Source organism: Andrographis paniculata, unplaced genomic scaffold (assembly GCF_009805555.1).
Source record: "Andrographis paniculata isolate CXL003 unplaced genomic scaffold, ASM980555v1 Contig59END, whole genome shotgun sequence".
NCBI lineage: Eukaryota > Viridiplantae > Streptophyta > Magnoliopsida > Lamiales > Acanthaceae > Andrographis > Andrographis paniculata.
Window position 1 is genome coordinate 3,100,094 of NW_026137594.1, and position 16,424 is coordinate 3,116,517.

General features: G+C 31.3%; 2 protein-coding genes across 5 annotated transcripts; both read right to left on the reverse strand.

Moving 5' to 3' along the window:
• Nucleotides 1-2,259: 2,259 nt before the first annotated feature.
• On the reverse strand, nucleotides 2,260-5,381 carry LOC127257848 (uncharacterized). Its single transcript, XM_051284340.1, has 8 exons — nucleotides 5,235-5,381; nucleotides 4,907-5,055; nucleotides 4,662-4,795; nucleotides 4,420-4,576; nucleotides 3,950-4,060; nucleotides 3,077-3,604; nucleotides 2,742-2,918; nucleotides 2,260-2,614 (listed from the first exon to the last, which is right to left on the reverse strand). The coding sequence occupies exons 1-8, from the start codon at nucleotides 5,302-5,304 to the stop codon at nucleotides 2,441-2,443; spliced, it is 1,500 nt and encodes a 499-aa protein (XP_051140297.1). The 5' UTR covers nucleotides 5,305-5,381; the 3' UTR covers nucleotides 2,260-2,440.
• Nucleotides 5,382-5,841: 460 nt separating this feature from the next.
• Nucleotides 5,842-9,745, reverse strand: LOC127258507 (protein FLX-like 2). 4 transcript variants are annotated; one of them, XM_051285368.1, is made up of 6 exons: nucleotides 9,631-9,745; nucleotides 8,217-8,791; nucleotides 7,681-7,817; nucleotides 7,504-7,592; nucleotides 6,599-7,215; nucleotides 5,842-6,296 (listed from the first exon to the last, which is right to left on the reverse strand). In XM_051285368.1, exons 2-5 carry the CDS (start codon nucleotides 8,783-8,785, stop codon nucleotides 6,664-6,666), a joined length of 1,347 nt encoding a protein of 448 aa, XP_051141325.1. In that variant the 5' UTR covers nucleotides 8,786-8,791; nucleotides 9,631-9,745; the 3' UTR covers nucleotides 5,842-6,296; nucleotides 6,599-6,663. The 4 variants fall into 4 exon arrangements, with proteins under 4 accessions (XP_051141325.1, XP_051141323.1, XP_051141324.1 ...); XM_051285366.1 differs by having other exon boundaries at nucleotides 6,394-7,215; XM_051285367.1 differs by lacking the exon at nucleotides 5,842-6,296 and adding an exon at nucleotides 6,430-6,528.
• Nucleotides 9,746-16,424: the final 6,679 nt, after the last annotated feature.

The following is a 16,424-nucleotide window of genomic DNA, read 5'->3' on the forward strand; positions in this document are numbered from 1 at the left end:
ATTTATTTCCCTAAAAAAATCATATTTTATTTTACAATTAATCAATACAATAATATATTTATTAAAACATTTTGTCTAAATAAATATATTTTTCATGAACAAAGAGAGTAAATATTTTATTTACAAAATAATAAAAATACATACAATATAATTTTCTTTAATATTTTTATATTTCACAATAAAAAATTAAAATTATAAATACTAAATATATACACTCTTTATTTCGATAAGAATCTGTATAAATCTAAAATGTCATATAATTAAATTGATGCTTATTTATAAATTGTAGTTATATACAATAATGATCATGACGTAAATTTGTCAAGCTTTATTTAATTATATTTATTGTTTGTATAATTAAATATACTTTATAGATATTCGAGTACAGGGGAGGATTGGGTGCTGATTAGTATAAAAATTAAGTATGTTAACTTATTTTATAAATTATATAATTGTGTGTAATTATATTACACTAATCAGCATGGTGTTTATTGTAAAATATCAGCACCTAATCCTTTCCCTTGAGTATATTGTTTTTATACTATTTAGATATCCATTTATTTATATATTGACATGCTTAAGGATATGTGTGTATATAATTCTAATTTAAGTTAATTTTTAAAAAGCGGGAGATTTTGCTTTTTCAAAATTTACCATTTTTTTTTTTTTTTTCTCATTTCATTTAGTAAAAAATTAATATTTTTGTTCTTATTTACTTCCTAGTGTATCACCATAGATCATTTTCTTTTCTAATGGTAACCGTATTTAATACTGCACGTTCACATTGAATGAGTACTCAAATTAGTTAAATCATTATAGTTACCTGCAATAAAATAAAATGCCATAGAAAGTAATTAAAGCGGTTTGACCTAGTTAAGTGAGTTTGTATTACTTTTAAACTTTTAAGATCTTTTTTCTTAATTTAAAAGTTGGCCGTCAAGTATACTTACAGTAATTCGTTATAGGTGGCAATGAGGAATAAGTTGGTGTGCCCATTTTGATTTGGCAAAACTATCGGGCCTAGACGGCCCAAAGAATGCATTGGCAACACCTAAATTGTAGGGCTAGGAGTCGAGGTTTGTGTAAAATGGATTTGAAGGTGCTTGTATTTTATATGTTTCCCTTACTAACAAAAAGTGATAGCTCCGGTCCCATAATGTATGAATGGTCGTGTGGTGTGACAATGAATTCGATGGGTTCAAATCTCGATATTTCTAAATCTTGTCTTCCACGTATTCTCATTTGCCCGGGGCTAATAATGATTGTGAATTCTCGTATTATCAAAAAGAAAAAATCGAAAGGTTAGTTGAGATAATAGATTGGGCACATCATAAGAAAAAGTGGAGGCATCTGCCAACCACAAACCCTAAACCCTAACATTTTGGTAAGATCTACGTAATCTAGCAGATGATCGTACAAAGGGATTTGAAAAATACAATATGAACCAAAAAAAAAAAAGATTTATCTGTCACACATAGTCATCTAATGTGACTAGTTTTGTCGAATAAATTTGCATGCTATTAAATTCGATTTGAAATTTATTTAGATTGCACTAAAAATATAGCATATTCTCGCGTTATTAAAAAAATAGTGGGAGGGGGGGACTTGAAGGCACTATATTCGATTTGGATTTTCCAATGAATTTTGCACTAGTTTGCAAGAGACCCAAATTGGCCAAAAAAATATGTCCCCAACTAGTAATATTTACTTGAAGCTAGGTGTATGTCCATATCTAAATGAGTGAACGAAATGCGCTTGGATGAAAGACATAATATATATATATATATATATCGGTTCATCCAAAAATTTAGTCATCTTCAATCATATGTAACCACCATTTCGTTTTCTGCATTTTACTTTTCATTGTCAGTAGTGTAACAACTTTGGGAGTTTACCAAATCAAGTTTGCACTTCAACCGAATTTTACTATTAACAGAAGTAATACTTTCACAATCCTTTGTACTTCACAACGAAAACAGCCAAAATTATAAACACTAAACAAACACTCTTTAAGGTTTGTTTGTGGGATTAGATTTTAAATCCAATATTCATCCTATTTTTTCCCCCAAAAACATCAAATCAAACGCTTATTTTTTTATTTTTTATATTATACTAAAAATCAATTTTACATTCAAAACATCACATCAAACCCTATTTATATCACATCATACAACTATTCAAATTCAAAATTTTAACTATTCAAATCCCAACTCAAAATCCAAACCCCCCAAACAAACACACCCATATATACAAAAGGAATTGTATAAAACAAAATGGAAGAATTAGAGTAAAAACAGGAGACAAATTGATAAGCCTATAAATGCACTTTATCAAAAACAGTAAAAAAAAAAAAAAGTCCATATGGATTATATTAAAAAACATATATGATGCAGGAAAAGAAGAGGATCGAAAAGGCTATGTATAATATGTAATGAACCAACTAGCGGTTATGGAAGTAAAGCATTTGGAGATCCTTACAGTGAATGCATGTCCATGGCAGCAATGGAGGATCAAGGCAGTAGGAATGAACACATCTAACCTGGCAGAAATGACATCTGATCAAGAGATCCTCAGGTTCCCTGCTGAAGCATCCACAGCATACCATTTCCGATTGCTACACAAACACCAGACATCCGAAAAAACGAAAGTCAAAGTTAGATATAGATAGATATATATATATGTGGGTATATGTATATCATGTGTGTGTGTTGAACTGCTGATGAGAGAAGAGAATCTCTCACATTGCTAGGAGGAACATGGTTTTCATCAGGGAGAATATACAGATCCATTTGGGAGCTAAGTGAGGGGATTGTTTGCGAATATATTTTCTGATCCGACGAGACAGCTTCTTCCACTCTAGTGATGCATATGAAGCTTGCCTTGCAGAGAGGGCATGTTGAGGGCCTTTTTAATAAAGCCTGGACAGATAAATAGATAGATACACATCACAGTTAGAAAAATAGATCGATACTATCAAAATATGAATCGAACATGTAAAGTAAGAAAGCGCGCAAGAACAATCGAACCACCATTATAACTAAACTGCAGTTGGCATAACAGAGAATTAAGTACATACCATGTGATCTGCCCAGCTCTGGATGCATGAGAAACAGAATCGATGACCACACGGTAGCACTCCCCTGGTGGAACTGAAATCTGTCCAACATATTACACATGATAATTCATTCGATGCAGGGAGTCTAGCAGGGTGAATGCCAGCAAGATCCTCGGGGGAAGCTTTTTTTATGTCCTCTGGAGTTGGGGGAAGGGGAGATATTGCAGAAGCACTAGCATTCGGGTTTTCACTGTTTTCATTCCCAATCTCTGTGACATCTTCTGGAGCATCGATGTTCTCTTGTCCACTAGAACTGCACCTTGTATCAGATGTGTTCCTCATGGATGAACTGAGGTGTGTCTCGACAACTTCATTATCAGAAAGAATTCCACCGCTATTTCGGTCAGGTAAACCATCTACGGACAAACCATCCTCACTTGAATGTTTTTTAACCAGCCTACGAACCCTGGAGTGGTGTGCCGGAGAAGTAGGTTTTACTTTCTTTTGTCTGGAGGAGCGTCTGGTCTGGACAGGGCTCGCTTCATCGATCTATTAGCATTAGCAAAATCTCGACATCAAATGATATTGCTAATCTTTTTATTGAAAACAAAGCTATGTAAGAAAGGGTATATTAAGGGAGTTTCTAGATAAGGTTAAACAACCTTCTGCTCTATGTTCACCTAACGATGCTACAAACAATTAACAAATCACGACAATTACAGTTAATTATGTTTCTGATTGAGTAGTCAAGTAAGCTTTGATACTTCTTTAGACATTTATAGAAAGAAGTATCAACCTAAATCCACAAAATAACTTAGTGGCTTGCAATTTTTAAAATTCCCAATTATGAATGCATGGAATGGAAAAAAGTTTTGATTAATAAAGTTACAATACCTCCACAAATGTTGGCTTCGGCGGAATCTCCAGGCAGAATATACTGCTACTGGGACAATCCATGCTGGAGTACTTTCTAATTGATTTCTTCCTTGGCCGAGAATACAGATCCTGAAGGCAATAACAAATCACAATTTTGTCATAAATAAATTAGCAGCCAAGGAAAAACCAAAATAAAAAACAATATTGCAACGAAACCAAGCAACGTTAGCAGCAAAAATAAAAAATCATCAAATACTGGTGATGTGCTTGTTCAAATTTACAAAAAGAGACGATACAGAATGGGGACGACATCTAGAGGACTATAGAATCTTGAACTCATAGAACCACAGATATCTTCTATGGATTGTAATCCTTTTGATAAACACCGCATAGGCAGGGAAATTCATGGAATTCAGATCACATCACTAACACAAACACATGTAATTCATCAACACTATAAAATTAAAATCATAGATTCAGAGAGCAACCTCATCCAAAACAGTTGGATCCGTCCAAGGGTCATCATTTGTGTCATCACAATCAATATTAACCACAGTTTTCTTCTTTCTTGATGCTTGAAATTGAACCTTTGCAGAGTTGGTACTTGACGGGACGTCCAAAGTCAGGGGTCCGATTTCTTCGCCACTGCAAGAAAAATAACACAGGGCAATATCAGTTAGCCCTTAGCAGTACACTCTTTGTGTATATTTTCTACCCCTACAGAAAATACCTATGAAAACGGTACGGATCCTCTGAGACACGCCTTCCTTGCTTTACACATTCTTCAATCCACCGATGATTAACTATTGCTATCTTTAACTTCTTTGCAAGCTCGTGCTTTCTTCCTTCAAATTTCCAGCACACCTAGAGAACGTAAGCAATAGAACTGTCAACAACAACAACACAGATACTGAAATTCAACAAAACAGTAAAAGAGAATAATCGACCAAGTAAAAGATTAACTAGAATTCTTACCAAATGCGTAGTAGACTGGTTCATATTTCCGACGTAACTAGCACCCGCTCGAGCAATCAATTTGATGAGATTGAATCTCTCGGAGCCGTGATATCCGCTCACTGTAGCTACCACCGCTTCCATTCCTTCGACAGGTAAATTCGCAGGCTCTGCAGAACATAAAACACAACTAAGTATCGCCACGGACGAAACTAAATACACCCAATCCCAAACCCTAATTGCATTCCAGATCCCGAATGGTAAGAAATCCGGTTAAAATAAAGCACAGGATAAACCCTAACGCCAATCCAACAAATTTGCATCGAACAAGTCTAATTGGAGACGAAACCTGCAGGTAAGTGGCGATCGACCGCAGCGAGGTGTGGACGACGGATTGAATTGCTTGCCATGCTCGGCATCTCTGCGTGCGAATGCGATGACGCCGCGAAAGTGAAATCCTTTTGATTTTTGAATTTGGGATTTTTGTGTGGAGTATTCAGTATCACGTTTCCCTCCCAGAATCCCACCCTTTCCAAAAACACGGGTACGGGTCTCGTGGCGGGTCGGATAAATAAATTAAAATAATTATATGATAGAATATAAATAGAGATTAATGTAATATTTTTAATATAAAATTGATTTTTATTATAATATAAATAAAAAATAAATATTTAATTTGATAAATTTTTTTTAAAAAAAATAATGAATAATAAATTTTAAAAGAAATAGCCAAACAAACACACCCTAAAGTATTAGTTGTCATTTGCATATTATTTACTCGTTTTAGTTATAGGAGTGTTTCTTTAACACAAATGTTCAAAAATTTACTATTTAAACTATCACTGAGAAAAAAAATAAAAATCACAAAATATTCTATTAAATATTATTTTAATAATAAATTCAAACCAAATCTATTAAAAAAACAAATACACAATTTCCCAATCACAGTAAAAAAATTTCAAAATGTACGATTCTATATAAAAATACATAATTCATTTTATTTACGATCGATCTCTAGTGAATTTCAGGCAGTAAAATTTGATACAAAAAATGATAGATATGAAGTGTCGAACCGATTATCTCGAAGCAATGCACGGCCCGAGTGATGCGGTCGAAAACGATGTCCTCAAGCATAGTTTTTCCGCATACATTTTTGCAGGTGCAACATAAGCGTCTCCACGACAAGCCAAGTGATGTCGAAACAGATTCCAGACATGCCGACGAAGATCAGTACTCGAAAGCAATGAAACGTACAATCTTAAGACATCGATGGCTCACAAAACCGGGAAGAACAGGCCATGTCGTCATTCTTCGATCCTCTAACAACCAGTGGTCGGGCAAATCGAAACAGCTACTTCCTTCAAACCCAAACTTTATTCCTCAGCGTCGACAACGAATCCGAGAATTACACCTTCATCGAATAAGCTGTTCGCAATCATATCTCGAAGCGCTATGTTACCAAAAGGAAACGAGAAAGAGATAGTAGTAATCCGTAACCTAAAACCTACGTCGATCAAACGCCTTGTAAACCATACAATTAGACGAACACAAATCGATGCTTCATAACGCATTCATTAAGCGTGTTTATAGACGCGACTATTTTCATCCAAATCCATCGTACTGCTCATTGATCGGTCAATTACCTGATGGAAACATCATAAAACCTTGTGAAGAAACAAAAGAGGAATCTGAACAAGTGTCGATCGGTCGTACCCCTATAGTATGCAGTTAAATGGCCGGGATCTTCAGCTTTTACATATGAACACGGTTTTTCAACCTCAGGGTACGGGTTGATATCCGGTTCCAGCTCCAGTTCCTGGCATCGACACATAAGCTGAGTTCTTCGTAGAAACATGACCTTCAGGTCCTGGAGCGGCTGAAGCATTAAAATTGGCGCCATCGTGCACGTGCGCCGCACTCCTTTGAGCTTCTTCTCCCGAACCTCTTTGCGTATCATAAGGAGGAGCGCTCTGTCCATCATACCCAGGTCCTTTACGAGAATCATATCCAGGTCCCATCTGGAAATTATGTACCGATGTAGTAGATCCCGCCTGAGGGTCATATCCAGGTCCGGAATGGGAAATATAAGCAGGAGCAGCTGATCCGATATGTCCATCAGGGACAGCGCCGATTGGTCCCCTTTGAGGTTCGTACGTAGATCCAACCTGCCCTGCTCCAGAAAGCCCGTAGCCAGGTCCGTTAGATGCGCTGTAACCAGGAACTCTGGAAGCATCGTGAACAGTCCCGAAACCATATGGAGCAGATTGTGGTGGAATGTATGCTGAATTAACCCCGGCGACGGGTACGCCACCAGGTCTGCCAATGCCCTGCTGCAATGAATTAAAATCGATGTTGATTGTGAAGACATAAGGACTGCATAAATGGGAAAGTTTTAAATGAATCAAAACATTTCTTGTATCGATACTGATACCTCTAAGAAAAGCATGTATTTCATTACGAAAAACTATTCGAGTAAAATGAAGATCATCTGCACATAAAAAGGAGCACGCTTTGGAGGATATTTTCAATTTATTCAACAAGTCCCAGATTTCCATTTTGTATTTGGTTAACATGAACGACATTACAAAATTATAATTTAATTACTAAGATGCATTTACCTGGCCAACACCATATGAATTTTGAACAGAAGCATAATTGCCCAAAGGATAATGATCGTTATATCCAGCAGAACCACCGTACGGTGCTCCTACATTTGCATTGCAATACACGTGCCATTATAGTTAAAGAAAGTGAAAAGCAAGCATACTGAAGACAATCGTAATAGTGACCTATACCTGTCCGTGGACCAAAGTTAGTCAATTCCGCCCGAAGCTTCTCCACTTCTTTGGACATTGCCATATAGTTCTTTTCCATCACCTGAAGTGATTCGAGATGGTCACTGTATAACTTCTTTTCATACTCATAAGTAGCCCTGTGGTATTTAAGTCGAATAAACATCAGAAGTTCAAAACAACTTTCTCGTAGAAGTTTAAATTTAGTTACTAAAATTGAAGAAGAGACAAAAATGATGTATGTTAGATTGATCATTAGTGACACAGAAGATACAACTGAAAATGCAATTTCTTAACATGGATTCCATAATTTAGATTGTGTTTGTTTGGAGATTTTTTGAGAATTTTAATATCTATTAAATTTGTTCTCAATAAAAACATCAAATCAGATACCTAATTTTTTATTTATTTATTATACTAAAAATCAATTTTATATTTAGAACATAACATAACATTCAAATTTAAAATTTTACTATTCACAACTCAAACCACCAAACAAACACATTATGTTTTCACACGGCATATGCATATATTAATACCTGCAATGCTGATACTCTTGTCGCAGCCGATCAAGTTCGGCCATTAAAGGAGGGAGTTGCTTTGCATCCGTGTGAGCCATATGAAGGTCACGACTCAATTGCTGCGCCTTTGACATTAGTTCCTCCCTTGAAACAGCCAACTTCTGTGCTTCAGCTCGTGCTTGCTGCAACTCCACTCTTACGGCATCCAAACCTTTCAGTTCAGACTCCATCATTGCCATTCTATCCGCAAGACCCCTCATCTGTTGCTCCTTTTCAGCCGCTGTATCAGCAATACGAGCATGTATCATCTGCAGCTCATGGTTGGATGTAGCAAGATCTTGTCTTAGAGTTCCATGGGTAGCAGCAAGCCTTTGATTCTCTGTTGCAAGTTTTTCTATCTCAGCATGTTGCGCAGAGAGCTTTTGTTCCATTATTTCATGAGGACCCAACATCTCAAAAGGTGGGTGGAAACCGCCATGAGGTGGAGGAATCCCCGAAATATATGGATCAGGATGCCCGACCCCAGGGCCAGGAAGAGGACGGAGGTGGTGAGGATGAGGAGGAGGACCCCAACCTTTGTTTGCCATAATTATCTACAACACATTCAGCAAAAACAACGATCACTTATCATGAATCTAAAGGAATACAAAGAAATAGAGATAATGCGCAATTAACAATATCAAAACTTCATACACTGAAATAAGAACAGATTCATAACCATTTTGTCAGTTAAAATTAAGCCTACAACAGCAAGCGCGCCCGCACTTAAGCTACATCAGTCCAATATGCTTCTCCAAATGGATTTTAATTTGATAAATATTATAAACACCATGAAGAAACCACATTGCACTTATAGTACCGAACCAAACACAATAATCAACACATATACAATTTCTTCCATTTCTCTAAGGAAAACTACCACAAGCTCACTGTGATTCACTAAATTTATACACTCAAACATCATAGATTCCATACTTATTGCACAACACCAACCAACTCCAAAACAATGCACTCATAACAAACATAAAAATGCATAAGTTGAATATTCAATGAGCATAATCATCTTAATAAAGAGCTGTAAAACAAGCCACTTAAGGTAATTTCACTGCCCAAAATGTGTATCTAATACCCCCATGATCTGCCCACGCCTCCCTTCGCATGATTTCTTCAAATTCATTAACCACTACGGCAATATCCACATAATTTCATCGCAGACCGTTTTTTACCTCCTATTCCACAATTTACAGTGAAAAAACGACAAGAGGGAAAATTCATCCCAGAATTATTCGCACAATAGAAAGCGAACTAAATTTATTGAATGAAATTAACCAGCCGAGTTCATTTCCAGCTAACAGACTCTCACAATATCGACATAAGTGGAACGATCCTATAAAATAGAGACTTCCTCCGACTTACAACCGAAGAGACCAACCTTATCCTTCTCCGGCGCAGTCGAATACGGCCACGGCAATGAGCTCCGGTGAATTTTTTCGCGTGGTGCGTCGGGTCAGGGTTTTGTTTTAGATTGCAGACATTGGGAAATTCTCGTATAATTTACTTGAAGAAGAGAAAACTGATTGGGCCGAAATAAATTGAGCTTATTACAGTTAAATTTTAAAACGGCCCAATAATTTTCTTATAATTGGACCAAGGCCCTAACTTGAAAGTTTATTAATTTAAATAGGAACTTTATATTATTTTAAAAATAATAATACTCTCTTTCATATGTTCCATTTTCTTCCATCCTTTTTTAGAAAATCATTTTATAATCATATTTTAAATTTTATCAGTTTAATTTTTTATTTCTATTATATTAATTAATTATTTTAAATTTAATGTATAATTATCTTAATTATTTACTAATATTCATAATTTTCCTAAATTCTCTTGTCTATCGACTGTAACACTTAACACCTATTTTGGGGGTGGAGAGAATAAAATTTTAGCATATGAAGATATTAATTTTCAATAAGATAATTACAAATTTTAGCAATTCAAATGGTCAAATAAAAATTGTGAACAAGTTGTCCAGATTGAGATTGCAATTTTATGAATAGTCAATATCGCTCGACGCGTTCAAATTTGAAACATCTGTATATTTACACATACTACTATTTATTGACCAAGAAATGGATTTTTTCTATACTTCCAACAGATTTTATGGTAAAGAGTACAAAGAAAAAGAAAAGATGATAATGGTTCGTAGAGTCCGGGACCAGAAATCTACGTCAATCTGATCCTCGTATGGACGGTGGACCAGGAGTCAGGAGTTGCGATCCATGGATCGCGTATGAGCTTCCAGCATCCATGGAAATTAGGCATTATAATAGAATGTGTGGTGTATTTTATGTTAGATCACTAGTTTTTATTTTTTATTAGAGAATTTAATTTTTAATAAATATTTTACATAAATAATAATAATAATAATAATAATATATGCGCCTAATCAAATATAATACTCCCTCCATCCTATATATTTTGGATGTGTTACTGTAGCTACGAGAATTTAAGTAAAGTATAATTAGTAGGTAATTAAGAAGTGTATTAGTAGAAATAATTGTTATTTAGTAAAAATAATTATAAATTAAGATTAAGATAAATAAATAGTTTAATTAAGATTTAAAAAATTATAAAACTTAAAACATAAATTTTGATTAAAGTGGATAATCATATTTCCAGAAAAAAGGAAATGACAAGTTACGTGGGGCGGACGAAAATATAAAATAGGAACAAATTATGTGGGATGGAAGGAGTAGTAGTAATATAATTCTTAAAAGTTTAAACGTTTTAAATTTAATATTAAATAAAATATTGTTAATTTGTTTGATTTTTTGTTTGAATTTAGATTCTTTTTCAAATTCTAATTTAAATAATATTGAATATATTTTTACAAAAAAATTAATGTAATTTTATTAACAACAATGTTTTATTTGAAATAAAAAACAAACACTCTTGTTTTATAAAGATATAATAAAAAAATCTTTAAGAGAGATACTATGCTGAAAATTCTAATTCAGCATGGCTGAATTTAATCATGGCCCTTAATTATTAGGTTATTTATTTAATTAAAAAGATTAAATTTAAGATTAGAGGTGGGGATTAATTTCAGTATGATCTCATCCCAAAAATCTTTCATCTCACCTATATTGTGTGTCTTACAATTACTACATAGGATTGTCATAATTCAAAAATGGACAAATTTATTATAATTCACTTTTAGTTTGAAAGTTTATATTAGTTCTTTTTTATAATTAAAAAAAAAAATTACAAGAAATCCTCTTGTATTTTTTGAAATATTGCAAAGAATTCTATAAAAAGAGTACAAAATTTCTTCATATTCTATAACATAAGTATTTCACAAAAACTATTAAAAATGATTTTGTACTAATTGCATGTAATTTTTAAATGACGAAGGATAATGATACAAAAATTTCAAACAAGGCATGTGTTTTGGGTTATTTTTCTTAAATAATCTCCATTCAATTTATTATTTTTTTTATTACATATTTAAATTTTTTGTTACATTTTAATTAACATATACATTTTTTTATCTCATAACAATTGACATTTTCTGTTTTTATAAAATTTATTTTATCAAAACATAAGTAAAATATATAAATATAATCTACTCAAAACTCCTTTAACTTTATGTTTCTCTTAAAAACAACAAATATAATTTTTATAATATTTAAGTATATATTTTATTTTTTATCATATATATTAAATTTATTTTAAATCTATCAATATTATTAATTATATAAAATAAATATTAAAATAATAGTAATATAATTTATTATTTTTAACTAATTAAATATTCCTAAATATAATCATTAATGAAATGATTCAATTTTATTGCGACTTTAGAAGTATTACTAAATCTACCACAGAAGCACGTGCAAGGGAAGGGATGATATATTTTAATAAACAAAAAATTACTCTTTCTAGTATGTAATAAATTAATTTTTCTACTGTAAAGCGTGTGTATGTTTGAATTTTGTATTGAAATTTGAATTATAAATAAATATTGATGTAACGTTATAAATATAAAATAATATAGAAAATAAAAAATAAATGTTTGATATAATGTTTTCAAGAGAAAAAATTTGGATAAATAATGAATTTTTGGCAAAATCACTCAAACGAACAATATTTTTCCAAAAATCTATTATTCATAAAAAAAAAAAAAAAAAATCTAAAAATATAAAATCAAACATCAATTTTTTACTTTTTATATTCAAAGTATTATATCTACACACATTTATATCACATTATACAACTATTTCAATTAAAAAATTTTACAAACTTTAGTATTCATTCATTTTTTTCCCAAAAATATCAAATCAAATACCTATTTTTTATTTTTTATATTATACTAAACATTAATTTTACATTCAAAACATTACATCAACATCTATTTATTTTATATTATACTCCCTCCGTCCCCAATCTATCTATCCATTTTGTTTATGCACGGGATTTTAGAAATATTAGTATTATATTGGAATAAAGTAGAAATAAAGGTAAAAAAAACTAAATTAACCCTATTAGTATTGTATGATATAAAGGTAATGACATTTGTGTAATATATTGTAAATTAGAAGGGTATTTGTAATGTTATGTAGATAGTACAATTAGAAACGAATACTTTGTTATGGGACGAACCAAAATGAAAAAATAGATACATTGTTAGGCGACGGAGGAAGTACTTTTATTATTTAAATCTGAATCCAAAATCCAAAACCCCATCCAAACACACGTGGAAACAATTTGTATTGATAAGACAGCCCAATCTCCAATTTCTGAGGAGACCTCGGATTTGAGGACCAGATGAGCTGGATCCACGTTATTTCCAGCTACGCCCCGCGTCAATATCGCGGTCCAGCTTCAATGGTTCTGGAGCCCCGGATCTCGCACCAATAAAACACATCACTGTACTAAATATAACTATAACTATTTTTAATTTGTTATATCGCCTTCAAGGACATAGAAAAAGCACCGTTGTGGAAGGAATTCCCCCAAATTATTTAAAATCGATATTTATAGGAATTATATATATTAAAGTATTTGATTTTCTTTTTTAGAAAAATTAGTTACCCAATTAATGACTATAGTTAGGTCTAAATAATAAATAAGGATAAAATAAGTGACTTTGAAAATAATTATCTATAGTTGATACGAAAGAAGTACTTTTATTACTCACCCGTGACTGTCGGATGCATCAGCGCTGACTGTGCGCCGTTATCTGTTTATGACGTCCGTTTTAAATAAGCACATGAATCTGACTATGGCCAAATTTTTATTTGACCTTACTAAAATTAAAAAAAAGATATATATATATATACAGTAAAAGATGTGTTTGTTTGTATATATTAATTTATAATAAAAAATATATATTATTGATACTTAATGCAAAATATTTTTTTTATTTTTTTATTTTTTTATTTAAGAGTTCACTTAAAATTTATATCACACTATAAAGACAATATTATATATGAACATACTAGCTCGTAATCTGTGTAATACATAAATTATTTTTATGCTAAAATATACATTAATTTAATACTTTTTATTAATAATACTTATTTAACAGTCGAATCAAATCAAATACTGACACTACAAGAAACTAACTCAAAATAAATCTCTTTTAGAGACAAACTCCAAATATTTGGTTCGGTAGTGGCAAATGAGAGCCACTAAAATTTTAATTGAAAACATCAATTTAATTTAAGTTTTTGATAAATTAATTTCTTAAAAAAAAAAAAAAAAACTTATTATACCTTAAAAGTTAATTTCTAAAAAATTCTATATCCCAATATTTAATTTTTTAAAATATTTTTGTCCTATTTGCCCTTAAACACTAACACTAATTCTTTCATTATCATATATATTAATATAAAATTTTCATATTATTTATTTATATATATATTTTTTTAGTGAGGACATAATTATTCATATTTTTTTATTTTTTTCTTATAGAATATCTAAAAAATATCAAAAATAAATATTTAAATGATACTTATATAATTCTCTTTAACTAACAACATTTCTAAAAAGTCATACATAATAAAACAACACAACTAAATTTTTTTAAAATAAAATATTAAATAACTTTAATTGCCGTCTTATGTATAAACTATTAATATCGTCGATCTATTATTTTATAAAACACTCTTGCACAAATAAGTGAAGTAATATATTTAGCTAATCAAATCAGTTAAATCTAAAAGTCGCCCCACACTCCTTTAATATAATTGTATACGGTATTATAGCTCATATTTTATTTTTTATTAGGGTAAACTGGTTTTTTAGTTCCGTAATTGGACCCCTTTATCATTTTAGTCTCGTAAGTAGAGCATGTTGCAAACTAGTCCCATAAGTGAAAATTTTTCGCTGTTTTAGTCATCCGGCGCCGGAGACGCCCGCGTGGCTCGCTGGAGGTGACGCGTCCTGCCAGGTCAGCGACATCTGATAGACACGTGGATTTTTATTTTTTTTTCATTTTTTAAAATTTTGTTTTTAAATTGGACCAAATAAAAAAATAAATAAAATTTAAAATAAGTTTTAAAAAAATAAAAAAATTCCACGTGTCTGCCAGGTCAGCGACACGTCACCTCCAGCTAGCCACGCGGGCTCCAACGCCGGAGGACTAAAACACCAAAAAATTTTCAGTTATGGGACTAGTTTGCGACAGCTTCACCTACCGGACTAAAATAATAAGGGGGTCTGAGACTGAAAAAACAGTTTTACGTTTTTTATTATTATTAATAATTTTTTTTGCATACTTATCATTGTATTGTAAAAATAGCATATTAAAATCTTTATATATATATATATATATAGTGAAAGAAATGCTATATATGAGTTATGCATTTATCTAAATATACAGCTACTATATATAGTTTTGTAAAACACTATCTATATATAAGAACATGCTAAATATATATATATATATGTATATGTCAAGTTCTAAATATGATAAATATATCCAAAATACTAGGAAAAACAAAAAGGTGTCTTGTATTTTGCATTTAAATAATAGTTTAATTTGATATTTTGAATTTACATTCACTTTATAAAATTATTTTTTATTTACAAAATAATATCTACATTTGTTATTATTAAAAATTATTATCATTTATTTTATTAGAATCATAAATCGAATATCAATTTAATAAATTTCATTTAAATTATTTTTCAACCAACAACCAAATGCTATATATTCTCATGCTATTAAATATTCAGTTAGACAATTAGTTAGTAGATATTCATAAGTGGTTAACGGGTACTGTTACTTGTCATAAATCAGTTTGTTTGGTATCTCTAATGAAAAATTTTCATTATTAAAATTTTACTTACAAATAATTGCATTAAACTTAATTTTTTATTGTAAAAATAAACTTATTTTTATTTAATTTGAATAGATCTAAATTGTCATATAATTTTATTTCTATGCCTATAACTTTTAATTTTGAAAAAGAAAGGGTAGAAATAAACGACACCAATCGTTTGTTGGGATGCCCCAAATTTCTTGGAATAGGAATTTTCAATTTCCTAAAAGATGAAAACAGTATAAGAAAGTTGAATATTATAAACATAAATTTTTATGCAAAAGTACGTTACTAACTGCACTTCACCTGCCACACATGGTTTATTTACTGTAACATTTTTGGGCTTGATTTGCAGGATATTAGGTTCCGCCGGAGGTTTACTCAGTGCGTACTTTCGAATAGCGGCGGCGGATTTTCGCGTTATTAAAAAAAATAAAAATACAATTTTATTTTTTATTTTTTAAAAAAGGAAAAATGTAACAAACACATAGGGCTGACAAAAATTAACCCGACATGATAACCCGACTCGAACCTAACCTGAAATAGTTGGGTTTGGGTTGAGATTTTCGACCCAATTAATAATTAGGTCAAACCCGTTTAACCCATTTAATTAAATGGCTCAGGTTAAAGTCTATATTTTTGACCTGAAAATAACCCGTATAACCTGTTTAATTAATATTATTTTAAATTTAAATAATTTTAAATTTTATCAATACAATTCAATATTTATGGCAAATTTTATAAAAATAAACAATAAAAAATAAAGGATTGTGTTATGTGCTATTATGTAGTATTTGTTAATTCAATTCTTGAATATCGGTTTTATGATACGAATAAATAATTTTTTGCTTTAATATGTATATATATTATGCATTAAAAAAAAATTTTAGTATAAATT